This window comes from Branchiostoma lanceolatum, chromosome 13 (assembly GCF_035083965.1).
Source record: "Branchiostoma lanceolatum isolate klBraLanc5 chromosome 13, klBraLanc5.hap2, whole genome shotgun sequence".
Classification (NCBI taxonomy): Eukaryota; Metazoa; Chordata; class Leptocardii; order Amphioxiformes; family Branchiostomatidae; genus Branchiostoma; species Branchiostoma lanceolatum.
The window spans coordinates 11,323,439-11,350,473 of record NC_089734.1 but is presented as its reverse complement, the minus strand read 5'-3'; the positions used below and the strand labels follow the sequence as shown (position 1 = coordinate 11,350,473).

The 27,035-nt window shown below is 41.2% G+C and overlaps 2 protein-coding genes across 2 annotated transcripts; one reads left to right on the top strand and one right to left on the bottom strand.

Annotated features, from left to right (window-relative positions):
• The first annotated feature begins 6 nt into the window (after positions 1-6).
• Positions 7-22,763, top strand: LOC136447872 (1-phosphatidylinositol 4,5-bisphosphate phosphodiesterase delta-4-like). Its single transcript, XM_066446981.1, has 21 exons — positions 7-244; positions 423-452; positions 1,281-1,402; positions 1,666-1,778; positions 2,316-2,442; positions 2,873-2,973; positions 3,241-3,346; positions 3,649-3,739; positions 3,927-4,111; positions 4,763-4,902; positions 5,306-5,474; positions 5,869-5,970; positions 6,107-6,200; positions 6,357-6,536; positions 6,983-7,090; positions 7,448-7,512; positions 7,984-8,122; positions 8,540-8,689; positions 9,405-10,526; positions 18,482-18,565; positions 19,968-22,763. The coding sequence occupies exons 1-19, from the start codon at positions 76-78 to the stop codon at positions 9,485-9,487; spliced, it is 2,274 nt and encodes a 757-aa protein (XP_066303078.1). The 5' UTR covers positions 7-75; the 3' UTR covers positions 9,488-10,526; positions 18,482-18,565; positions 19,968-22,763.
• On the bottom strand, positions 17,022-26,305 carry LOC136447876 (galanin receptor type 1-like). Its single transcript, XM_066446988.1, has 4 exons — positions 25,401-26,305; positions 19,954-20,089; positions 18,461-18,708; positions 17,022-18,014 (listed from the first exon to the last, which is right to left on the bottom strand). The coding sequence occupies exons 1-4, from the start codon at positions 25,677-25,679 to the stop codon at positions 17,481-17,483; spliced, it is 1,197 nt and encodes a 398-aa protein (XP_066303085.1). The 5' UTR covers positions 25,680-26,305; the 3' UTR covers positions 17,022-17,480.
• Between the last annotated feature and the right edge of the window lie 730 nt (positions 26,306-27,035).

Sequence of the window (27,035 nt, the reverse complement as noted above, 5' to 3'; positions counted from 1 at the left end):
ATATGACATTGGCATTGACTTGCAGGTATAGGACAAGGCGGCTTGCAGCAATCGAAATCGAGCGGTCAAAAGTAGATGTCCAATATGGACGGGCAGTCGTGTGTGTCCAAGATGATGGTCTGGACACCCATGACAAAGATACGCAAGAATCGCAAGAAGTACAAGCGGAAGTACCGCCTGCGGAAGGATATGGAGACTATCGAGTATATTGCCGTAACTAAGACTGCAGCTGCATGCGAAGCTTGTAAGTACAGCTAAGAAATCTAACCACAAGACGAGTTTTAAGGTACACGAGAAAACACTTCGACGTTGATAACGTACTTAGTAAAGACATTGGAAATTTCCACTGGGGTCAAAAAGAAAATCATCACTGAAAAATCCCAAAAGTAGATAAGTTAACATTCTTAACCTTTGCCTTACAGGTGCCAAACGCCCACCAGAGGAACAGAACTGTAAGTTACATACATTTTTGTTAACTGGGTATCGTTATGTAGTAAATGTTTTAAGGGGCCCAAAGCAATATTAGGGCCCGAAAATAGGATTTTGAAAGTAAACTTATTAAGTCTTTTCTATACATGATTAGTTCAAACAACACTATCACAATGTATAGCAACGTCCATGATGCGAAAATACGACGTCGTTGTGATGTGAGGACTCACTGAAAACCGTCGATGTTTTTTTCGTACGCTCTCGAAACTAGGGTGATCATTGTACTGCACGTTTTACGAGGTTTTAAAATGCTCAAAAGATGAAGTTATCACGCAAATGAGCTAAACAGTGTTAGTAAATGTCACTACCATAAAGATTTCAGACTTTTCTTAATTTCATTTTTTGGGCGCCGGGCCCTAATATTGTTTTGGGCCCCTTTAATTCTGGTAATCTGCCTGGACGTTGCAATCGCTTCCCTTTACAAAGAGCCAAGGCTATTGCCGAAGGCCGATAGAAGGTTGGATACTGGTTAATTATAGGTGTCTGTGTCTATGGATGTCCCAAAAGACCCACAACCAACCTTTATCCACCATAGATAACAACAAGGGCCTATTTCGGGGGAAGTCCTGAAAAAAAATGTTATGATGAATCTGTTTGTTTATTTCTTCGCGCAACAAAGAAGAACGGACATAATACAATAAACGAAAAATACGTGCCGGAGGGAGGGAAAAGCCTAAAGGTCTTTTGCCCCACTCTCCTCCTTTATACTATCTAACATTGATCACCGTCTTAATCAATAATATTCTATTATTAAGAACAAAATACATTTTTTTCTTGCCGGCCTCCTCCAGTTGAGATTTCGAACATCGCGGAAGTGTTCCTAAGCAAGCTGACTTTACTCAGCTCCCGTGTGGACAGAGAAAGCACGACAGAAGCGACCAAGACATTCAGCATTCACTACAAGGATCAAACTGTAAGATAATCATATCAAATAGTTGAACTAAATATCAAATTTATCTGTGTACGCGTTGTGCGTATCTGTACTATATTGCTGAAACGGATTCAGAAATGGATTTCTCTGTTGTCCACACATAAATTGTATATACATATATACATATCTTATGGTGGTCTCCATATAGCATCATATATATTCAACCGCATCATAGCGACCATCCCTATTGGCATCAATCTAAAATAGCTACATTCAAGTCTTAAAATGCTATCGGACATTTTCAGCCTGCCTTGGATCTTGAATGCAGTAAGGAAGACATCGCTAGGGGATGGGTTACTGGAATACAGCATCTGATGCGTGCACGAAGGTCGGAGACCATCATTGACAAACGTAAAAGGTACAACTTAGTCTCGCAGTACACTTTTAAAGAAACCACATTCATCTTGTATTCATCCTCAATATTTTTCTCATTGCGTTAAACTTGAGAGGTAGACTTGTATCTTACTCTGCATCATGATGAATTGACGAAATGTGTCTTTTCATATTAATATCGGAGAAATGTTTCATATTAATGTCGGACAAATGACGATAACAAAGCACAGTGATGGCTTATTCTAGTTTGGACTTTAAATCATCTCGGGTCCCGACTAAAATAATCCGGGTCTAAATTGTAACCTTATCGTGAAAACATCCACAGGGCCCCCAACGGAACCCGTGTCAGTTTTAAGTGAGAATTAATGTCAATCGACCAGAGCACCAAAGTAGCCCGGCAGTCACTGGGAGTCCCAGGTGCCCATCCCGAAATTGAAAAAAAAAACATCTCGTAAACTTCCCGGATGGGCATAGGTTTGGAAATAGCATAACTGTAGCATTACTGTAACAAATACGGATATAGCAAGGTACAGTGCTTACATGCCTTGACATGTGATTGCAGGTGGATTTTAGAGTACTTCCACAAGGGAGGGAACACGGACGATAGTCTTGATTCCAAAGAAACGAAGGCGGTCCTGGCACAGATGAACATCCAAATAAAAGAGTCTCAGATCGATACGCTCATGCAGGTACATCGTTAATTCTTTTGATACAGCTGAAGCCCCTATCTCACTGGACCCGCGGCACGTTAGCAGCCTCGCGCTGCGTCCTAAATTGGATTTGTGTTACCCTTGACTTTATCATGAGAATATCATGGAAAACGTATAAGTATTGTTAAAAAGACAACAAAAGACACAAGGCGTAAAAAGATTCGTTTTTTGACAATGAAATTCGTTGAGCCCTCTGTCCGAAATAGCCCGGTCGCAGTGAGGTCGCCAACGTGCCGCGGGTCCAGTGAGATAGATAAACACTACTCTTCACAGCACAGGAGTACTGATCAATCAAAATCGATGTAATGAAAAACAGTTATTAACGATTAAACTATAATTGTTACAATTCGTCTCTTTTGGCAGAGTTTTGGCAACGTTTATCATCCATTTAATATATTATCTTTTTTAGAAACTAGACAAAGATCGGAACGGTACATGGGACTTGGATGAGTTCACCCAATTTTACAACGCCATGACAGCCAGGGAAGAGATCAAAGAGATATTTAACAGGTAAAATATTTTCTGTTGATAATGTTGTGTACATGTACATGAAAATGTGTATCATACGTTGAGGCAATGCCACGAATGATATTCTGATAGAAAATAGTTAAATAATGTCCGATGTGAATGGAATACAATGGGAAAATTAAGAGTTAACGATATTGTATATGACCTAAAAACAACGACAGATATGCTGTGCACTACAACACTAGATTATGCGGATGTTTCATTACTTTGAATAATCTTTGCTTTGCTTTGCTTGATCAATACAATCAGATGGAAGAGTGATGACCCCGATCCACCAAACGTCTGCGGGTATGCTGAGGATGGTGAGAACATGAAAGTGCATGAACTGATGGAGTTCCTTGCCCAGGAGCAAAAGGTATACGAGACATATGTTTTTGTATCCCTCCTATATTCTGGTGTTCTCTTACAAGAAGTATCATATAATGGTGTAATTCACAAAACGAGGTAAAAAAAGAAACACGTAAACACAGGTGGTAAGTTTACCATAAAGTGCTAAACATATCGACTATGTTCATAATCATATCCAAAGAAATGCTGGTGTGTTCCGCCGAAGGGCGGTTATGCCGGTTATATAGATACAGAAATGCAGTTAACTAGTTATGTGTCATGATATGAACACAACTTACTTATGAACCATGTCTTTATTTTCTTATCAAGGTTGCTACTGACGCCAAGGGCTGCCATCAGCTCATGGAGAAGTTCGAGCCCACCTCCGGGCTGAAGAAGAATAACTTGTTGAGTCTGGAAGGTGAGAGATGTACATCTTAAGTTAATATTTTTAAAAGATCCTTCCTACTCCTTTCGGTGCATAGGGTGAAAAACATGATGTCGTTGACCACTTAATTCATTTCATTCGCACTAACAGGCGCATGTTAAGATATGAGACCGAATGTTATTCACGACATTTGACGCAAGCTTTTATATTTGATTGACAGGCTTCACACTGTACCTGCACTCAGCCGAAGGCGATGTCTTCAACCATACTCATGATCAGGTTTACCAAGACATGACCCAGCCGCTTAGCCACTACTTCATCGCTTCTTCACACAACACCTACCTGCTGGAGGACCAACTTCGCGGCCCGAGTAGTAAGGAGGGATACATCCAAGCATTGCTTAAGGTTTGTCTACCAAGTTGTTACTCTTGCTGCATGAAATGTATATGGATAACAGCATATAGATGGTCCGTAGGTTCTCATAACTTCAACAGTACTATAACTTCTACGCCCGTCATCATTGTTATTCCACAGTGACCTTCAATAAGTAGAATTTGGACTGTTTGTAAATACATGCATGCACACATATGACAAATCTATTACCAAGTCAAATGAAGTAGCGTCGAATGTCAAATTTATAAAATCTTGTCTGAGATTCTGTGTAAACACCACGTATGTGGATATCAGCATATGTTTATATATCTATCAAGGCTTAAATGGCGTGAACTATATACTGTATTTGTTATATTTTGTCATATTCTTACCCTCTCCCTCATAATTTCAATGGAAAGCGGCCTTCATGCAGATTCGTGTTTCTCATGAATAAACAAAGGTTCAAACAAAAGATTCGAGAATAAAAGTCGAACCACTATTGATATACGTTACAGTGAAGTAGAACATACAGATATTCACCCATCCGAACTCCAAACCAAAGCAGCCAATGGGAATTCCACTGGGCCCTGGCCGAAAGTGGTAAAAGATCCGCCGGTAAACTGCCCGGCAGGTCATTGGTCTGGAGATGTGACTGCCATGCATCGTGTGTGTCTTACTCATCAGGGCTGCAGGTTCCTGGAGCTGGACTGTTGGGACGGAGACGACGGAGAGCCCGTCATCTACCACGGCTACACCCTCACGTCGAAAGTCCTGTTCAGAGAAGTCATCGAGGCGATCGGGCGTTACGCTTTCAAGGCCTCTCCGTAAGTTATGCGCTCTAAATCATCGGAGAAATTAGAGAAAATGCAAAGCATGCAAAAAAGATAAGAAACTTTACGTTGTTTATGATTAAATGCATAGTGTCGCTAAGTCGTAATTTACTGCGTCTTGTGTCTATACAGATCATGGAAAGCTTCCTTAGTACACTTAACCTGTGTACACTAGTACTGTACATAACATTTGTACCTCTTGTTGAATGTTTCAGTAAGCTATACTAACATTTCAATTTGTTAAATATGGGTAATCAGTTGCAGTAATTTTCCTTTGGTATTATTTATATATATTTAAGTGTCATATTGAACAATGACAAACGTTTCTTCAACATAAACATAATCCAAATGCTGCAAGTGTGTACAAAGTATTTGCTTGTTTCTTTGCATACGTCAGGTACCCAGTGATCCTGTCCCTAGAGAATCACTGTAGCGTTGCACAGCAGCGCGCCCTAGCGGCTCACATGGTGAACATCCTCGGCGACTCACTGTGCAACATCCCCGCCACATCCGACATGCAGGAACTACCGTCTCCTCAACGGCTTCACGGGAAAATCATCGTGAAGGTATTCCTTGCATGTGGTTCTGTAGTACTTCTATGTATATTATTCCCGTTTTACATCTGATGTCGTATATTATTAAAGTCAAGTTCGATGGTGGGCCTCCTAGCGGATACCTAAGGTACTGCAGCGTAGCTTCAATGTTTGGGGTCAAATTTTCTGCAACTGCTACGGTCATGATTTCTGTGTGGTAGATAGTCCATGTCACAGGAAGTAAGTTGTGTACGTTCGGGCCCACTAGCGACTTGTTTGTAACTGCAGTGGGTGTTTTTGTTTTGACCTTTGGACATGAATAACTAGTTGTATATAGTGATATCGATATTGACAATGCTGCCTGTGATCCATACCACGTGTATTGCATTGTGGCAAATCCTAATGGAAATCTAATCGCTGTTTTCAGAACGAGCTGAAAAGGGACGGGACAGAGGATGACGTCATCGACGAAGCCGCAGAGACAGAAGACGTGGGAGTACAAGAAAGCGTTAAGGCGTCCAAAGTAAAGGTAAAAGGCGTCTGTTCTTTTCGTCGATCCATATGTTCAAACATCAACTCTTTGTCAACGTAACGTTTATTTGTTTTAATACAATATCATTATTATTATTATTTATGATGAATTATGATGATGATGTCCATTGCAGAAAAATACCAAAGAGTTGGCCAAAGAGCTGTCGGACCTTGTCAACATATGCGAAGCAGTCCATTTCCACAGCTTCAAGCACTCACGAGAAAAAGGTAAAATTTACCAGAAAAATGACTTTTATCAGGACTGAATAAAACTAAGTTTTGATTTTAACATAACAAACTATTAGCTCTTGATATCACATAGATATCACATAGATTATTTGACAACTGATATCATTCTGAATTTCATTGGCTTTCATCTTGCAGATATGCCCTACAATATCAGCTCTATCCCGGAGGGGAAAGCTAACCGTCTATTGGAAGAGCAAGCAGCTGATTTCATCGACCATACGAAACGTCAGCTGATAAAGATATACCCCTTTGGTGGAAGAGTGAACTCGTCCAACATGTATCCTCACCTATACTGGGCTGCTGGGTGCCAAATAGGTAACATTAAGCAGCCCTCTCACTGGACCCGCGGCACGCTGGCGGGGTCGCTGCGTCTTAAACTGGATTTGTTTTACCCTTGTCTTTATAATGGAAATATCATTCAAAACGTACAAGTATGACCAAAAAGACAACAAAACACACAAAGCTTTAAAAGATTCGTTTTTTGTCGATGAAATTCGCTGAGTGCTTTGTCAATTCGATCGGCCGCATTGACGCCGCCAGCGTGCCGAGGGTCCAATGAGAGGGGGGCTTTACTTTGATATCTGCCCAAAAGTGTGCGTAAACTACCGGTATACCCGGCGGGACATTGGGTTGGAAATGTGACTGTAGCATTGTGTAGTATTGTCAACCATGTTATGACAGAAGTTATCAGAAGTTGGTAAAAGATTGTTCAAAATTATGATATCGTCAATGTGGTCTATAATAATGGTTGTATCTTCCAGTTGCGTTGAATTACCAGACACCATGTGATCAGATGGATTTGAACCTGGGGCTGTTCCGACAGAACGGGAGATGTGGATACGTGCTGAAGCCAGAGGCACTCAGAGATGGTACGAAGAACTGTAGGATTATGAAAGTTCACCTGTGTTGATAGTCAGCATAGTCCAGAACTAATACGTAGTTCCAACTCAAAAAAAGTTAGAGTTTCAATTAAATTTTCGACTGTCCTACTATACTGCCAACTGTCCTCAGAATTTAAGTGACCTAAAACAAGCTTTATGTGCTTGATGCAAAAGACGTATTGTGAGTGCCAACATTGGGGGAGCCCGCATGTGCATATACTGAATGGCTTGTGGACATCTCTATCATTTTGCATGTCTCACAACTGTGTATAGATCCTGATACTGTGACAAGAAGAAGAGGGAAACTAGAGGCACCTTCTAAACATCTCAGTGTTGTTTTTACAGATCAGACTAGGCTGGATACATCGAAGAACATCCCTCGCAAGTATAAGAAGACGCTCAAAATCAAGGTATCCTTGCTATAATAAGCTATTACCTTACCTTAGCACCTTAGTTCCCCCAGTGCACCTTAGTTCCCACATCGGGCCGTCCTTTTCCACCTGCTGTCGCCGTACCCTCGACAATACCCCCCAAATAAGCTATTGTGAGATATTTAAAGACTACATTGTAGCTGAGTGCTTTTCCCTGGATCCGAGAATCCAGGAGCATTAGTGAGGTTTAGCGGCATTCGCCCAAGCTATCGCAGTTATGTTATGGCAACTTACTATCAACAGTCCTGATTTAAGCCGTATCTGCAGGATGTTGTGGCCTAGTTGTCAGTGATCCCTCTTCTAGACCTCAAGGGCGCGGGTTCGACTCTCGCCGTAGCTTTAGACAGAGCGTAGCGGTCGGTTGCCGGTTAACTGAGCTAGATGTTTTCGTGTGTAGCGGTCAGACAAGTTGCCGTTTAACTGAGGATTCCCTCCCTTAAATTAATGCAGGTGATCAGCGGTTTCCAGTTGCCCACTCCTGAAGGCGATTGGAGTGAAGGCAGTGCGGTGGATCCGTATGTCAAGGTGCAGGTCTACGGAGTACCCGCCGACTGTGCAGAGGAAGGGACTGAGGTGGTGAAAAACAACGGTAAATTTTAACACGCAATGGAAAAGAACGTACGTACCATTGTTAAATTATACGTCACCTGTCTTGAACTCTTTACTATATGATATATGTTTTGTTCTACTTATTATCAATTATCACATGTTTAAGGCTGTCATTTTGGATGTAATTATAATCTATATTACGATCCTTCACAGACCCGATTCAAGTTACGAGCGCCATTTTGAAATGTGCTCTCGCGAGAACGCGCGTGATCTAAACACCAAAACGAGGTCAGGGGTGCAGGGATGGATCATAGCCTGACTAAATCGCGCTCCTTGCGGCCGGCCCGACGGTCACCTCCCCCTATAGAAGGGGAAGGGGGTCAATATCAGCAGCCAGCGATAGATTGTGCAAACACTGGCCAGGGTGGATTAGATTTACATAACTTCTTACCTGCAGGCTTCCATCCAGTGTGGAACTGTGACATGGCCTTCCCGCTGACGTTCCCTGACCTGGCCCTGGTGAGGTTTGAGGTGAAGGAACATGACACGATGAGCGATAGCGAGACCATCGGCCAGTTCTCACTACCTGTGTCCAGCATGCAGCAAGGTTGGTACAGTATAGCAAGATAACAAAAAATACATGGATATTATTGTTTTGACAGTAGGGTTTTAAAAAGTTTAGAAACAATATATGACAATACACTACTTTGTATTACATGAGCACTCAATTCCTGGTTTTGACTGTAGACAGTACAGAGTGCTAGAAATTTAAAGAGAGACGCGCCTAAACAGACATGACAGATGTTATGAAACATGAGTTATATATACAAATATCTTAGGTATACTCTGAAACAAGTTTAAACTGTACTTTCCAACACAAAAATTAGACGTACCCAAATTTTCGACTGTACAACATCAGTATTTGTCAAGGAATGAGCAAAACACTGCTGCGGTGACGTCACGTTATGCAGATAAGACACGTGACTCGGTGAGCAGTGGATCATAAGTTACAGGAAGTCTGTGGCGCCCCCAGTCTCTATTGAGGGATGGTTGTAAGGCCCTGATGACATCATTGATCCCTCTTGCAAAAAGTCCGGCTCAGTGTCCAAGATTTTGACTTTGTCCAGTGAAACCGAATGTCCAGGTGATTCTATATAAATGTGTTGTGAAACCTCCATCTAAACAAAGCTTGGGGTACGATATGCAGGGCTAGGGTGATAGGGGTTGATATAAGTGATATCACACGTCGCTAAAATGACTATACCGGTTGGTTAAGTCAGATACAGAAGACTGTTTAATTGTGATACCTTTTTACCTTCTAGGGTATCGGCATGTTCATCTCTTGAGCAAGGACCAGGAAGACCTCAGCCCAGCAGCGCTGTTCATCCACGTCAGCCTCCAGTAAAACTTACATTCAACATTAGATTCTGGTTTCTAACAGACTTCTTGGGTTGCTGGAAAAAGCAACCCAAGGAGTCTGGTAGAGGCTAGCCTTTATTAGCAAGGGAACGGCAGTTGGAGCGAACACAAGTTCTGCAAGCAAGGCTGGAGCTCAGGCTAGATTGACATTTACTACTTGAAATATCTCAAAGATATTAGGACAATAATCATATTCCACTGACAACAAAACTTTCACTCGACCACGAAGACCATATTCAGCGCATAACATGCCAATTTTTATAACCTTTTTTCAGATTCAATATTTCAATCCTGTTGCTCTATTTACTTGACTATCAACTTGTATTCGTTTTGATTTGTATTAAATGATCACTGAGTTATGCAAGAGTGATGGAACTTCTGCTGTAGCTCTATCCATTACTTTGTTCTAGTCTATCATTGCCCAGTTATACTTAGCTGGAATGCCAGCACTTCTGAAGACAGCTTGGTGTAATTACCATTTTCTGTACATATTTGTTTTTATGGCCAAGCCGCAGCGATTCCAAGTATTGATGAGCCGGACGCATTTCATTGACACATGCCCATTGACCACGCCAACCACACACACTCTTGGAACACATTAGTTAAGTCTTTCCAGCAGGAAAACAAAGAGTCAATGACCTCCCGTTGCTATGGTGACGGCTTGTTTGTGTTGGACACTGATGCTGGATGGATCCGTGTGGTTCTCATTTAAAGGCCCGGTGCACCTGATTACAAGGTTAGGGTCATGGGTACCTTTCAAGTTCCACAAATGTCTTCTAAAGTGCCATTTAAATCTTTGATATTCTGCGTGCAACTTTCTTTGAGTTAACACTTTGTATAAACCGATGGAGGTTGTATAGACAGTTATGACCTGTATTGGCTAACTCAAAACTGGAGGTGCTGCACTGTCTTATGATTTTTTCCCCCATTATGCCCCCTTTCCACTACAGGCTGCGACCGTACTGCGATCGCTGAGTGACTTGACAGACCGCTCAACGAGTAGAAAAGACAAAGGACCGGTTTTTGTACGTTTTGCATGTTTAGTTGTCTTTTCTAAATCATACTTTTATATATTGCATCATATTCCAATTAGGAAATTAAGGGACACAAATCCAATTTGGTCGCTGTACGTCTAGTGGAATGGGAGCCTATTGCATGTAGTGATATATTACTTTAGAGACTAGCAATCTCGCCTCTGGATCTCAAGGTCGGGGTTCGAAACCCGGTCTACCCGAGTTCTGAACCGCAATCTGCACGTAATTTGCAGGGGTCGGCGTCCGATAGAAGGCTCGGAAACACGTACACATTTTTTCAACGCCCCACCGCGCGCCGTCCTTTGAAAGACCTGGGTTGTGCCCGCGCGTATGTTTGTGCGACATGTGATTAACTTGAAGACATCGATCAGTCGGTACCTGTACTCACCTTGTCTAGTATCCATCTGTTTCCAACTTGTGTCCGTTTCCTTGCCTTCGCTAGACGCTGGCACAAGGATCTAAAGCCTCCCTCACACTTTATGCAAGTCCGCATGAGTTGTGTATATATGAACACCTTTTTGGTTTAGGTAAAGTTTGCGGCCGAAAAAGTCTTTTTTTTTGTTCGATAACCAGGCTGCATAACGGTACGTTCAAGTCGAAAACAACTTCTTCCCCACAAACTTTACCTAAAGCAAGAAATGTTAATACGCAACTCATGCGCACATGAATATACGCACCCTGAGTGTGAGGGGGCCCTAAGACGGCGCTCTCACTGTGACCTCACTACGACCTAAGCCGGATTTGTGTAACCCTTGATTTCATAATTAGAACATCACGAAAAGACTATGACTGAAAACACAATAAAACACACAAAGCGTAAAAAGATTCGTTCTTTATCTACGAAATTCGTTGAGCGCTCTTGTAAATTTTAGGTCGCAGAGAAAGCGCGCGAGGTCGCGGCCCTAGTGAAACGGGGGTATTATCCTGCATAGTACCTATTCACACTGTGTTCAAATCATGTGTTACCCCGTGCGTACGGTTTTACCGGTTATGCTTTTGAAATCTGAATATCCGTATTTCTTTTCGTTGGGTTAGGAATAACATACTTACTTGAGAGTAAGTCTACTTGACTTTCAACGCTCTGATAATGCTTTGCCTTTGGAGGCCTGTAGTTTGTCTTATCTTGATTTCGTTCCCATTAGGTCAATGCAAGGTTAGGTACCTAGGGAAAATCTGCGGGGTAACTACAGTACAACGTGCCTAGGTAAACCTGCGGCGACCACATGGGGTTTTAGGCTTTCTCCCAACACCCTGACCTTATGTTTGAGAAAACAGCTTCGATTGAAATGTTGACATTTTGAGCAAGAAAATTTGGTTCAATAGGTGATGAGCGTTGTTTTTTCTCTGGTAAAGCATAAGAATAATTTCTTAAGAAAACTATCACATAGTAAAAACATGCGTGCGTAAATGAAATCATGAGAAGTGAAAGATATGATCTAAACCTTCACTCGTGGTGGCACTGCACCGTACTTAAATCAAACGTTAACCTGATGGCCTAGTTTGCCCTCTCCACTGGTAGCCGGTATCTACTTGACACGGAAAATGATAAAAATCGCGGACAGACGAACTTGTCTGTCCTATAAATCTTTTAGTATTTTTTAAGTCCTTGTTGATTTGCTTATATGGATTAAATCCTCCGGGGACCCCAAAACTGATGCGAGCGTGCGTGCGAATAAAAGTTTTGAGTTAAGCAAAAAAAGTTGCCTTCATTATGAAATCTACGTGGTCAGGAAGGATGAACACAACTAAACAATAGATTCTTCATTTTTGGTCTTTCACATCTTCTTCTTTGACTTTGGAATTAGCATTCTACGACATTAGTATCCGTTTTCTAGATATTTTATTTTGCAATTTACAGCATATGTTTTTTATTATTTTTCAGCTGCTTTGTACGATTGACTAGTGTATGGCCGAAAACCTTTTTTTAAACGGACAAAAAATAATGCGCGCGCGAATGTCATCTATATAATCAAATCAACATGGCCTAAGGGGAACATTGACCTTTTAACTTGTGTCCATCAGTACATGTTGTGCGGGAATTCTTTTTTGGCAAAGGCATATGGAAAGTGTTGATGTATCGAGACATACATGGAAATGATCCAATTGTATTTGAAACGAATACTTGCAATGTGAGAAGTGTATTTTGTATATCTCCAGTCGTGATTGTCGGTCAATGGCCTCTCTTTGTACTCGTGATAGTTCGATACACATTGACTGTAGCACAGATCGTTAAAAATTTGAGTCAATTCAAGTTTGGGCTTCTATCTATCAGTCTATAACATTTTCTTTAAAAGATTATCAACTGTTGGCTATGCTATGTTGATGGTGATCTTTAAATAGTTATTTTCTTTGCCCTTGTTACTAAATATTAATGTGGAGATTCGAGAATGTTGACTCCATTTATTGTTACAATAACGGTTGATTGAGGTTTACCTGACTCATCGAAATGGCAATTGAAAAGACTTTTTGACCAAAGAATCCGTCACATAATACTCGTACATATACATAGATACGTTTTCGCTTCCTGCTATGTCCTTGTCAAAGTTGTTCTTCGTGATACATATTTTACAAAATTACACATGGTTGTACGACGTTTGCTAACGAAAGATTTACTGGAAACTTGCACAGACTCTTAGAGGTAACCGTCAGACGTTGATTTTTCGTCTTTGTTCAAGCCGAAAGTTGATTTTTCGTCTGTATCCAAAGAATAAAGCGTCCTTGTCTGATACCGTATACTTGACATCACCTTTGTGAATCAAAACATGCTCTAAATTTTCTTTGAACTAGAGATTTGATCAGAATGACGTTAGCATCAAAGAATTGTCATGAGAGTAGACTTGAGGAGGTTCTGTCATTGACTGCAAGTAAATTGCGATAGAAAAAATATTTTTTGGGGTGTTTGTGGTTTCTGAGCAGTATGACGTTAACGAACACTTAGAAACAAACACACCATCTCCATTGTCCCAGCAAGAACAAAAAAGAAAACTTTACTCGATTTTTTCTTTACCAGTCAATCAGACTGTAGAATCAATTTTTGTCCATTTCCACACAAAAAAGTTTTCGACCATACTACAAATCGTAAAAAGTAACTAGAAAATAGCATATATATGCCGTGAATTACAAACAAATATTTTGGGAAACAGATAGTAATGTCGTAGTGCACCAAAGCAAATTCCAAAGTCAAAGAAAAAGATGTACGAGTAAAATAAAATAAAATGGAGAATCTACAATTCGGTAGACCATACTCTGTGTTTATTCATTTGTTCAACCTGCCTGACCACTTTTGAATCTTCATAATGAATGCAGCTTTTTTCTTGTTCAAACTTTTTTATCTGCATGCTCGCATCAGATTTGGAGTCTCCAGAGGATGTCATCCATACAATCAAATCAACATGGCCTAAGGGTGTAGAACTCAGCAATAATTCGGTTAGCTGCAGGTAGGGTTCATTGACCTCAAACTCCCCGCACGGAGCAACCTGCTCAACAGTACCCAGGGTCAGTGGTCGACAGGGGACAAACAGCAGAGGAATCGTTCAAGTCGTCTGCAAAAGGCTAATCCGTTTTAACTAAAACCAGTCCGCAAGACCTACCTTCTAAACTCTTCAATATGCTATTTAGATTACAGTTTTTAATTTCATTTGCCAGAGGTGATGTTGATATCAACTACTTGCTAGAGTGTATCACATCTGTGCCCTCTACCTTCTATTGTTGATTGGTTTATAAAGAAATTCACTGTCTTTGGAACGACTTTGGAATTGCATTATTACAATCCGTTATTTTGCTATAGGAAGGTCAGCTTTGGCAATTGTATCGTCCTTTTCTGGAAACAAATTCTATTTTGGTCATCAAATTGCGTTAGTTTTGACCGCTTGTAACCCATTTAGAATTAATGAGGTCACCGTGACTTAGGAGGGTCAGCTTTGGCCATTTTTGTTGTCCTGGAAGCAAATTTTATTTTGGTCGCCAAGTAGCGTTGGTTTTGACCGGCAGTAACCTATTTATACTTAATGAAGACCATGCCACGGCATGGAAGAAGGCGAACCACGAAGGTCAAGCTGGTTGACCTTTTGGAACAATCTCGTAAACATGTATTTCTTGGCGAAGCTTTCCTACTATCTTTACCTCTCAAAGTTTAGTAACAATATAAAGAAGAAACTGTTTAACAGGATACTGTATTTTCTAATTCTAAAATTGGAAAAAAACGCAAGTGTCAGACAATTTTGCTGACCATATGGAGAATTAAGCATCTATGTTTGTCCAAGGAACTCAACCATGACCTTATTCCTCTGAAGACCGATATGCCTACGTCTGGAGAAATCTCCACCAAGCACAGCTGCTGGCTTCCTTAAAACATAAAGGTCAATGAACCATTTCTCTCATGACTTTGAAATCCCGACAGTCACATTTAGTCTTCACAGTGATCGACAAGACGATTGGTTGGATTAGCGAAAGGCCCGCGGCAGGTCATTGACTTTAGGTAGACTTGGCAACTGTGTAAACCTCGGGTGGAATTGATTCCACTTGGTGTTCAGCAGGCTAGTTTGTCCTTGATACGATAGTACCATCCACAACGGTCTAAACTTAGGGGTATCATCTTAATGAGGGTCTACGTGGGGGTCCCGACAACGCTTTACACTGAATTCATAAGAACCCCCTATGTATTAAGGTAGACAATTACACAAAATCTGGTCGCCTCGCTACGAATTACGTGAATAATACGACTTTCCCTACGAATTACGGGAAATCAAAATAGGCTAGGCTTACGGAAAGAGCATACAGACCCTCCTTCATGGTGTATCTTTCCCAGGTAGACCCTAAACCATTTCAGTCTCGTCTCTACCAAACGTCGGGGCCTTCCGTCTTCGGGAAGTCCAAGTACAAAATATAGATAGAAATGTGAGGGATACGTCTGAAAACGTGTTTTTGTTTGTAGAAGATTATGTTTGGTTTTCATTAGGTTTTTATGATATGTCACGCATATATAGTGCATACGATTTGATCATGAGTAGGATACTCTCCAAGCAGAGGCTGGTTAAGAAGATTGTGATCTTTTTATCTTATGTCTCGTTTTCTGTCGGCACGTACTCTCCACCAAGAGTGTCGACAGAAAACGGGGCATAAGATAAAAAGGTCACAATCTTCTCCACCAACCTCTGCTTGGAGAGTAGAGTGAGTAGCATTGCAATAAGTTCTCTATAGATTGTCCTAGATAAGATAATCTTATACAGAAGTGCACCGTACATTAGCTCTGACCGCCAAAACCGGTGCATACTGTTCGTGCAAGGGTTGCCCCACGACCTCGTATCAGTACCATCTCCGGACAGATGAAAGTCAAGATAAACATTAACGCCAAACATCTGCCCACCCTAATTGGGGAAAAGAGCGGAGTTTTCAAGGCAGTCACCGTGTGGTATGGTTGTCGCTCAGATACTGCTCTGACAAAACCACTCGTAACGGATTAAAGCAGTATTTATAGAATGAAAAAAGGCTCCAGCAAACTGTTACTTGTGAAAATGTGTGCACGCTTTTCATATTTCTTGGTAATGGAATTTGTCAGAGAAACCTCATTGTACGCTTCAATTAGATTTGATTATATGGATGGCATCCGCGCGTGCATCAATTTTCGCCCGTTTCCAAAAAAAAATTGAAATGTTTTCGGCCATACTGTAAATCATACAAAGCAGCTGATGCGAAATGAGAACATGTAAGCTATAAATTTAAAAAAAAAGTATACATATTTCGGAAAACAGATACTAGTCGTCAATTCCAAAGTCAATGAAGATGTGAAAGAATCGGTATACCATACTCTGTCAGTGTGTGTTAGGTTTTGTCCATCCTTCCTAATAGCGTAGATTTCATAATGAAGGCAACTTTTTTTGCCAAACCACGCTCGCATCAATTTGGGGGTTCCCAGAGGATTTCATCCATATAATCAAATCAACATGGCCTTAGTCGACGTAATACGGTATGTACTTATGTACTACCCCATCGTAGCTAGATGAAATAAGATGCATTTAGACATTGAAGGGGTAACCATAAAGTGTAGCAGATGACAAAAAAGCTATCTAGGAATCCTGTTGCTATGGATCGTCATTTAATTAAGTTGTGTCAAATTCTATTTATAAACTTTGTACAAATATGCTTGCTCATTAACTACATGTGTCTGGTGAAAAATTGTGTTAACCCAATTTATGATTCCCTGTAATTCTTTATACATTTTTATACACATTCCTCTCATGATTACATTACTGTAACATTACATTACATTACATTACAATAGGATGAGATCAACACACCCACGTATTCATTTACATTGTCACGATAACATGACAGTTTGACTGTTTAGATATAAACAGTATTTACAATTTCACATTACCTAACACTAATATCAAGAGATACATAGTTTAACATATTAGGCTCTTTTAACATACATGTAAATAAATAGATGAATAAATAAATGGTTTCAGGCAACTTAAATATGTAGAATCGCGAGTATATAATAGCGGTTTGTATTACATTTCAATTTCAGTTTTCTTTCTGACTTAGCTTAAGACAATTCATTGATACAATGGCTTATCACATATCTTCTCTATGCTGTTCTTAACATAAGACTTATATACAATTTACAATTAGTGGTAAAAATTCACATCCAGGAACTGTGATATGATAGTGTAATTTTATTCTGAGTCCTTCTTATTGACAGCGCCCTATGCAAAGATCAACATAGGCTTTATTCGTTTATTCATTCATTCATTCATCCATTAATCCATTCATTCATTCATCCATTCGATAAGCCTTTGAGGCTACTTTCTACAAATGTTGCATGATATATTACTCTGATAAATCGGTTTCTTAAAATCACTTTCACAAAAGAGGTCACAATATACTTAAAAGGTAGGTAAATTTAGTGTTCAAAATTGGACTGAGGTTATTGATATAATCGTCTCATACAATACTGCTTAACGGTTTGTCCTTTTTACAAATGTTGAGGATTTGGTGACACGAACAGAGGTCTGTGAGTACGTTTGTTTGATCATGAGGATCAGTCATTGGACGTGGAGTATGATGGCTCTCCTCGCAAATCTCCACAACGAAGTCTTGACGCCCGTCCTTATCCACGGGGCCGCTTCTATGGCAATGCACGCTCTTGTTACTTAGCTGTGCGCTCAGTTTCCGATGGGACATCGACGACTTCCGTGTAGAGCTTTGCGGGGATGCTCCCATTGTCCTTCTACAACACCACGGGAACAGTCTCCGGAGTCCCACTTTGAAGTTTTCCCCGAAGAAGGTGTAAACGAACGGGTTTAAGGCTGAGTTGGCGAACGCTAGACAGGTGAAGACCATCTTGACGCGGTATATCTGGATCATGCCCGGGACGAAGGGGTTCATGACCCGCCAGAGGTTGATGGCATGAGTCGGTAACCACAGCAGGGCGAACAGGACCGTCACACCCAGCACCATGGCGGTCACACGCCGCATCTGTAGATACGAGAAGATGTAAGAACTCAACAAATGACAACGACAATGCGAGTAGCTTAGTCTTATAGTTACCGCAAATACAAAACTACGTACAAGCTTCGACTTTGTGCCTACGGTGGCTTCATCATCATCATCTACTGGATCTGCATCTGTAGCCATGGGATTTACTCTTTGCAGTTACAGTCAGTCCTGGGGACTGATATAAGAAACTTATAAGAAACTGGAATACAATGCTGTTATAATCAATGCAGAGCGTCCCCTGTTTTAGGAGGACACAATAGCAAACATACATCATTTAACCCTAAAAAATCCAGCTACAACATTATTCCTATACATTTCGTGATATTCAATGAACTCATTTGCTAATCTCGATTGTGAGAGTCTAAAGTATCCATAAGATAGTAAAAGCTTCAATGGATTATTGTTCACAATGTACTGGCAATTACCTTTCGTTCGTGTCTATCCAGATTCGACCGTGGCAACTTTGAGCTGCGAATCAGCTGCCGCACAATAAGCGACCCACAAACGGCGCTGATGAACACTGGGACCAGGTAGGTGATGCAGAAGATGTATACAAAATAGGACTTTTGTGCCGTTAGAGTCTCCCATATCTCCCTGCAGAGGGTCTGGTTGGTTATCGGGACTTGGAACGTTTTGAAGCGCAGGGCGACTGGAATTGAAATCAGAAGCGAACCTGTATGGAGAAAAAAAATCATTTTTATTACATACGTAATCATCAGGAAATCATGAGGAAAACCTGAGAAATCATCAGGAAAGTTAATCTGTGTTGGTATATAACATTATGGAAAAGTTTAACCATTTGAATCGGGACGGGGGGCGCTACAAACTATCCGGTAGGTCACGTGCTCTGAGAAATCGGGTTGTCAGTTATGAAGAAAATTTGGTGAATCCAATCCAATATTTAATCAAAAATAATTGAATTTTTCCATGAATATTGAGGAAACAACTAGTTCGCCGCCAAACAGCGCAACAATCCATTTCGTTGCTTTTGAAAGTGAATCGCTAATTAGAATAAATCATCACCTTGTTAATAGGTTTATTTACATCTAACGTCCATCATATACATTTGTAGCTCTAAATAATGAAGACAATAAAGACTTTCCCTGTGCCAAATCACTAGCTAGCAAATGTTATAAATCTTGCTCCCTGCAATTCTACTAAGTTCGCCCGAACTGATTGATGTGGCTTTGCTAAATGTCAGTTGCGGTGTTTGAAACGTTCACCATGACAACGTGACGTGTGATTCCTGCCCCCAGGCCACTTACAAAACAGAATGCAAACATCTGTGGTGGAATGATTTAAGCCTCCTTGTTGGAACGGAGACATCGCTCTGCGTTGCACGTTGAAATACGATATTCCCAGACCAGTTGCTTTCTCGTGTTTCAAAATGTTTTTTTAAACATCTGTGTAGGCTAATGCATTTGAACTATTGCTTACTTTGCAGAAGAGCACATGTTTAATAGGTTAAATTTTGTCATACTACAAGGCATGATATTTGCCTGGTATCCATCCGTATCCATCCAAACAACGGGGACTGGGCAGGGACCAGATATCTTGATACGGATTGATATTAGGCTACCATTGTACTTGCAAATGTAGCCATTTTTGCGATTATTTTATGTTCGTGTTTTTCGCGGGGACCTCTACACCGTGAACTTAAAACCGCCGCAAAAAATGCTAGTTCTGTCTTCTGTCCGCCTACCCCTTTGTTTTAACCGCGAACACTCCATTCTCCCTACCGCGAAATCAAATCCACGCGAACTTACATGATAAATGACGCTGAAGAAGAGTGATGGATGTCACTCGAAACGTCCGGAAGTAATATCCGTAATTCATCCAGTAGTAGAGTTTGAACTGTATATAATTTAGTATTGTTACCTGGATGTCTAACCTTCATGAACGTATAAATGATACTTACTTATCCATATGCAGGTGCTGATGATGATGGCTACCCGTGTCCGTCTGAAGCTGATGGTCCTGAACGGTAGCACTATGGCGCAGAACCGGTCAATACTCATGGCTGTAAGCGTCAGACAGGAGGCCTGGAGGGTCACCTGGACAAATGATACAAACGACATTTTCAGAAACGAAAACCTAAGAAACGTTTTCACTAGAAAAGTTAAAGAGCACGCATTTAGTTACGCTACGTTCCCATTTGCACCGGTGCCCATAGGGTGTGTAGTCCCGGCCGGGCCCCGCAGCCACAAATTTCTCCCGGTTAACTGCGGGTACCGAGGGGTACCTTCCGGTGTTCGCAAGATTTACTCACGGCGTTTATTTTGTGCCGGCTCCATCGTTGATTTTAAGTCCGAGCTTAAATGATTTGGGGTCCCGGCCGGGCCCAAAAATAGCCCGGCAGCCACCTGGGTGTCACGTGGGGGTCACGCCCGAATGTGCAAAATAAAACAGCCCGTCAACTATCCGGCGGGGCCCCTTTTTCAAGTGGTACCTTTAATAGCATTAAGTAGGGCTGCTGACCCAGTGTGCTTTCAAATTGGGGACATCATTGGCATTATCTCCCGGCACGCGACTACCAATGACCCCAGGATCGTGTAGCTAGAGGCAGTGGAAATTTACAGTATACGTAACATAATCACTCCACTCATGCGCGCTGAATTCGCAGTAGCATCACCCAAAAGTTGAAAAAAAAGTGGTAAATGTCGGCATGAAAGGGCGAATGCGACTGTATATGATTAAGCATATTGTAACCAAAACAAAGCAAAAATAGCCAGCCCCGTGTGTGTATGTGTATGTCTGATCTAATATCCAGTGTGGATAAACAAGTCATTCAGCTATTTTCCGGTCGTTTCAATGTCACACAGTGGCCTTCCATCGGTCGTTGCCCTTTCCGTGGCCTGCTTATGATTAAGGTTCTTGGAACCGGCTCTGATTCTTTAACTAGAAGTACGGCAGATTCCCCAGGGGTATTTGGAAGGCTACAGTATCGGTGAGGTGAGGTCATTCCACGAGGAACAGGAACAGTTTAACCTTTAAAGAGACCGTCTGATTTTACAGTATGATAACATGTACTACAGGATACAAATGCTTACCAAATGATGAAAGTATTTTTCCTAGTATCGTGTCAATTCTATAATGGTCGACCTTTAAGATGGTCTTGGTTGACATAAATACATGTACGTGCCATCTTTAACTAGTTTAAGACGGGATTTGCCTATCTTTAGTCCTTTAAGAATTGTATCTACTAATATTCTAGTTTGTTCAGGTACAGGTACATACACTAGACGATCAGGTCCGGACCTAACACCATACCCTAGATGAGAGTTACTTGTGCACGCAAGCCCTCTCTCTTCACCAGGAGTTTCTAATTAATAACCCTCATACTAATGTTTACTGAAGGAAATATGGCACATATAGTCCGATAATCACTCAGCCTGTTTTTTTTACATTGCCAACGAGTATTTCTTTACTTCGATAGAGGCAAAATATGCCTTGTGATGGTAACAAAGTGTAGCTTTATAGTTTATTGTTTTCACATGTCAAGATGAGAGAGCCAAGAACTCTACAAATCCCTAGTACTTCTCCATAACTCACGTCACACGAGTGTGCCAGTGGCTATTCTGGTCAAAGCTGGCGGCTAAATGTCCAAATACTTAATTGCAGGCACGCAGCCCTTTCACGTTCCATTAGCGCTTCTAGTTTATCTTCTGTTACGCTTTGGCTGATGTGAAGCCGGTTATCTGATGCTTTTGAAATGCTTGCTCGTGTAAGATTTTGTGTGGATTTACTTTGGCGTGGCTACTGGCTAAGCTTGGTATAATCTGTCTACAGTGATTATATCAATGAAACTAGCCGGAGTCAGAGTTGATTATACTGCTATGTGGAGACGAAAGAAAATTTGATGAATCACACGGACCGGTTTCGGTGAAGTGCGAATCTTTAGTGGTCTGCTCGAATGTGATCCCCGTCTTGAAAGCTCGAACTTAATTATGTAGCTACCCAGGGCAGTATGCTCTTATAACGGCGAAGTCATGTTGTATTGACCTGTTAACATTGTTAACCTTGCTTTACGTCCAAATTTGGTCTAATTACCGAGCAACGGTTTGAATGTGCAAGTTGGTGTCTTCACATAATAATACATTCGAAGCTCTCTTACCGCTCTTGCTGAATAGATATGAAGAAACCTTTCCATTGCGCTAATGCTAGCGTTGCACGCTTAAGGTACGCAAAGAAACATAGGCAGCATTTAGGTTCATGCGTTGAAAAATGTCTTTATCGACATGATCTTAGTGCTGAACTTGAGTCTATCTGCTAAGAAACTGGTCCCAAATGTACGGAACGTACTACTTTAATCGACCAATCATTGAAAGACACATAAGCGTGTCCTGGTAGCTATGAGCCCTGTCGGTAAAATAGACCCACTTTAGTTTTTACAAGAAACGACAATCACAAGACTTATCCATTATTTTATAAAGGATTACATCGAATGATTTTGAGGTCTATTTTCAACCATACATCAGCCAAAATAGTTTATCAACGGACAGAACCATGCAAGGGCGGTAGCTTTTCGAACAAAATCGGGTGTGGAGATCTGTCCAGAGTTTTGTGGTCACTAGTAGACAACAAGCAGTTTTACTGATGGTTTCTGTAAACTGGCATGTGAAATATTCCTTTTCCGGTATATATGGTTGTTAATACATGGGCATGTCATGGTTAAAATCACATGCCTATATCAAAATAATGCAATAAAGTGGATAGACATTGACTCTACATGCTTTGTGTGGTTGCATCTTAAAGTATCGTTGTTATTTTCATCCAGTTTACCGAAGAGCATTCGTGGTAGGAGACACTATGCGGTTGTGCTATAAAATTCCACCATGAATTGGAAAACGTTATATTATGTACTTCATATGTACATGTAGATTGTAGTGATCTGGGCACCAAGAAGTTTATCTTTGCAATGAGTAAGCCTGATAGATTTGACTGGAAAATCCGGCAACTATCTTCATGTGCGGATAGTTCAATAACCATCCGGCCATAACTCACCCTTATAATTGTTAAACTACAATTAGAGCCATCCAAGGCTCAACTAGTTTTGAGTAATGATATTTGCATTTTTTACTTAGACAAAGCCAAACCACGACTGAAGGACTAGCCTCCGTTGTAGGCATTCTAGGTGGTGCCGTCGTTTATTTTTTGGGGTAGCGCTGATTCGCGATTTTCAACTTATCGGGGCCAAGTTCTTTTGCTGCATGGGGAAATCGTATTGCCACCCGCAGAAATAAACGCCGGCGCCGCCCAGAAGACCTGTCAAGGAAGCTACTGCAGTACATTAATCGTGACAGATCATACACACGGTGCACACTGATAGTGTTCTTTTGCCTTATCTTGGCAACTTTCCTTCCGTGATCAAATGCTACTGTAACAGCAACTCATCACCGATGATAGATGAAGATCACGGTCCGACCCCGACTCTCAACATTCCTTAATTTATCCATGGCTTGACGTAAACTGTGCCCGTAGATAACCCCTATAGTGAAAAATCCTTTCGTTGATTTTAAGGCGCGTGGCAGTTCCCTCCCCCATTGTTTTGACTCCTTTTTCTTCATCGTTTTTAGTTTGCGGACGACGCATGGTCTAGTTTATGATTGCAGCTAATCAAAGTAATGTTATGGTCATGAGGACATTGGTTCGACTATGGTTGCCTGTTCATCAAACTTATCGTAAAGCATTTGGCACTTGATTGCAAGGTGATCTCGTGGTTATTACTTCTTGAATTAGAATCGAAAGGTTCTGGGTTCGAATCCTACCAATGCTGTGCCCTTAGGGAAGGCACTTCGCACCTATTTCCTCACATGGCAAATGAGTACCTAGCTGCGGGTCAGTCTTCTCGGGACGTAAAGCATGGTCCCATCTTTGAGGAGAGTCACACCTCGAGCACGATCCAAAAGCAAAGGGGTCCTTTCCTGTATGAGTGGATCAAACCTTTTAGTCTGTTCTCCGGGTTGACATCTTTAAAAAGTGATAGCATCGTGTTATGTTAATCCGTCCAAACGGAGTAAATCACAATAGATAGCTAGATAGATCAAATTGAAGCGGACCAATTTTCATCATTATCATCTGCTTTTTGCCACCCAACTAGGACACAGATGATGAATAAAGAATAAAACAGCAATGCTTCTAGAAAAAGTGAGCAACAATACAACGCCTCACCATCACTCGCGCGTTAAACAGTACGTAGCAACGTTGAAATCGCAAGTAAGTCATACTATTTCGTAGTTTATCACTTGTCTCAAGCTTTTGCAATTTGTCATCTGCTTTATCTTTCATAGTGAACCGCCAGATAGCAGTAGAAGCCACAGTTATCAATTTTCCTGACAGGTTTCCATTCATTCTACTCCGGTTTGACTCCGCAAAAACTGACTATCAGTGATTTCTAACATTTACGTAGAAGCCATTAGATTTTAAATTTTGAGTCAGTTGTACTAACTAATTCATCACGTAACTTTTTACCATTACTTTTTCTACAAGGTATGAATCGGAAATGAATCAAACGTAGCTATAGCTGGCAACTCTAGTTTCCAACCATGGCATTTCGTTTAGGGATATAGGTTATTTTACGGATACAAGTAGCCTTCATCCGGATCCGGATAATTGAAATATTTCCTCTCTGGTTTAAAGGCAGCTATTATATGTACTTAGAATCTACGCTCATAGTCGTCCTATTTGCTATCATGTGATACGTCCATCGTGTTTCGCATTGTCTATCATTACTACAAGTTAAGACATATTTTGTCCTTCATTAGACACGTTTTAGACGTCTATTGCAATCATCTTGGCATTAACTGATATATTGCTGTAAACCATGCGTTTTCTGTAAGTTACATCATATGATGACAGCGGATGCCAATGAGAGACTGTGCAACATGTCATAATGATATTGAGAACAAATTTCACTTCATAATGGATAGTCCAAGCTATGATAATGACCGACAACAAAATGGTACAATCTATTGAATATACGTCCGATACAATATCACCACATACCAAAGGCAGAGATAGTCAATATGATATCATCGTGCCCTGTTGATATATTTACCAATATAGGCCAATCCATATACAACTCTATGCAACAACGAGACAATATTATACATTCCTGACGCAGCATACTGTTATCAAAATTCTGGTCTAGGGTGTTATTAGCATGCATACTATTAGATACATAGATTGCCTCTACTGTTACTTATAAATTAGATTAGTTCTTTAAAATTGTTAGAGATTAGCATTAGTTCAACTGTTATGTATGTAAGTTGCAATACACTATACCAGTTACTGTACAATTGTAGGGCAATAAATGTTTTCTTCTATTAGTACATGAACCATCTACTCATTCTTAACTTGCCTTACCCTGCCGAGGTAGTGCATGCCCTTGCACAAGGCTTCTCCGAGCGGCCATTCTGAAGCGGCAAACACAATGGCAGCAGGAGGTACGCTGAACACCAAGTACGCTAGGTCCGTCACGGCCATGTTGACCACATAGATATTGGTCACAGTTCTCATATCCTTTGACCTGGCGATGACAAGGATGACCAGTCCGTTGCCGACCACTCCTACAACGCCGATGACGCCCAGCACCGCCGGGATCACGACGGCTTCAGTCGCCAGCGGATTCTCTGTTTCCGCCATTATAGGTTCTCGTTATTGTTTCAGCACTGGAGCCAGTTCTGTAGACAAAATACGGCTTCTATCTCCACAACAGCCTTATACAAGTCCTTATACAAGTTCATCACGTCTTCTTTGGATGCGACGTTAAGGTCCTTGGCTGTCTGTGGAGAGTTAAAGCTACCTGTGCAGAGATTTTCTTACAGACCGCCAAAGTTGAGACACTGTCCACGGTGACGTTCGGCAGCAATGGCGCCAGTTCCCTAGTCTGGTGACCTGTTGGAGCTCAATGTGGCATTGATAAAACTTCAGCAACTGAATCAAAATGGCCGCCTTGGATCTCGAGGTCACAAAGTCGGTAAACACAACTAAGAGAGGATGACTGACATCCTCGGGAAATATTTGTTCTTATAGCTGTCTAGATAAGGACTGCAAAACCAATCAGATCATGACAAACACTTTGCTTGACCGCTCCTGAACCTAGGTACTGCTGTGAGGGACTGACTGATTGGCTGTACTGACCGCTAAATGATGTGGCCAATTGAAGTCGACTTGCTGTGGCCAATTAAAAAAAAGCTTGAATTTATGTCCTAGCAATGTGTACATCATGTGTCCATTAGACTTCGTGCTATCAGGTGTTGATATACTAACAGATAAAGTAACAAAACTTTACTGTAAACCGCACTGGGGATGTTTTATTATGATGTACGCAGTTAAAAAGACAACAATCTTTATTGATATAACAAAAGTACAGCGGCTTTCCTAAGGTCAGCTTCAACTAGTACTGTGAAAACGTTTGAAGTCAAGAGACCTAAGAACGCCCCCACCCCTCCCCTTTTCTTTAAGTAATTCTACGAACAGTAGCCAGAAAGAGGTCAATGCACTTCTCGGAATTTGGGCGTTTATTCTTGTCATCTGGATTTGTGATTCTTTCCGTCCCTTGATTTGGGAAGTTGAGAAGGCCGGCAACCAGTGAAATAAGTTAGTGTTACCTTGACGGGGTTCACTGACCGACTGTTGACTGCGATTCAGTTTCCAGTGCGTGACCCTGAACGGAGAAGGGTGTCATCCCCTGCCTACGCGAACTCCAGGTACGGGGCCGGAGTAATCAACAGCAAATGGCGCCCAGACAGCCCGTTTAAAGGTGCCCGGTGAAGAATTTTGGCGGAAAAAATCAAAATATTCTGAATTATGAAATCTTCAGTTCATTGACATTTACATGGACTTTGTAACACATTTTCACCATCATTCAATATTTTCTGCATATACAAACAGTGCTAAACAACCCACACCTCTTATTTTTCAGTGGTACCATCAAACACACGCCAATTGAGAAACTATCGGCTTTGCTTGTTTTGGGTATTACGCAACATTGATGCA

Excerpts from the sequence above, each read along its gene's own strand:
- LOC136447872 (XM_066446981.1), top strand. The coding sequence starts at position 76 with ATGTCCAATATGGACGGGCAGTCGTGTGTGTCCAAGATGATGGTCTGG. Across the intron at positions 1,403-1,665 it reads TTCACTACAAGGATCAAACT|CCTGCCTTGGATCTTGAATG; the intron begins GTAAGATAATCA and ends GGACATTTTCAG. Across the intron at positions 7,091-7,447 it reads GCCAGAGGCACTCAGAGATG|ATCAGACTAGGCTGGATACA; the intron begins GTACGAAGAACT and ends TTGTTTTTACAG.
- LOC136447876 (XM_066446988.1), bottom strand. The coding sequence starts at position 25,679 with ATGGCGGAAACAGAGAATCCGCTGGCGACTGAAGCCGTCGTGATCCCG. Across the intron at positions 20,090-25,400 it reads GCATGCACTACCTCGGCAGG|GTGACCCTCCAGGCCTCCTG; the intron begins GTAAGGCAAGTT and ends TCATTTGTCCAG. Across the intron at positions 18,709-19,953 it reads CAGCACCTGCATATGGATAA|GTTCGCTTCTGATTTCAATT; the intron begins GTAAGTATCATT and ends TTCTCCATACAG.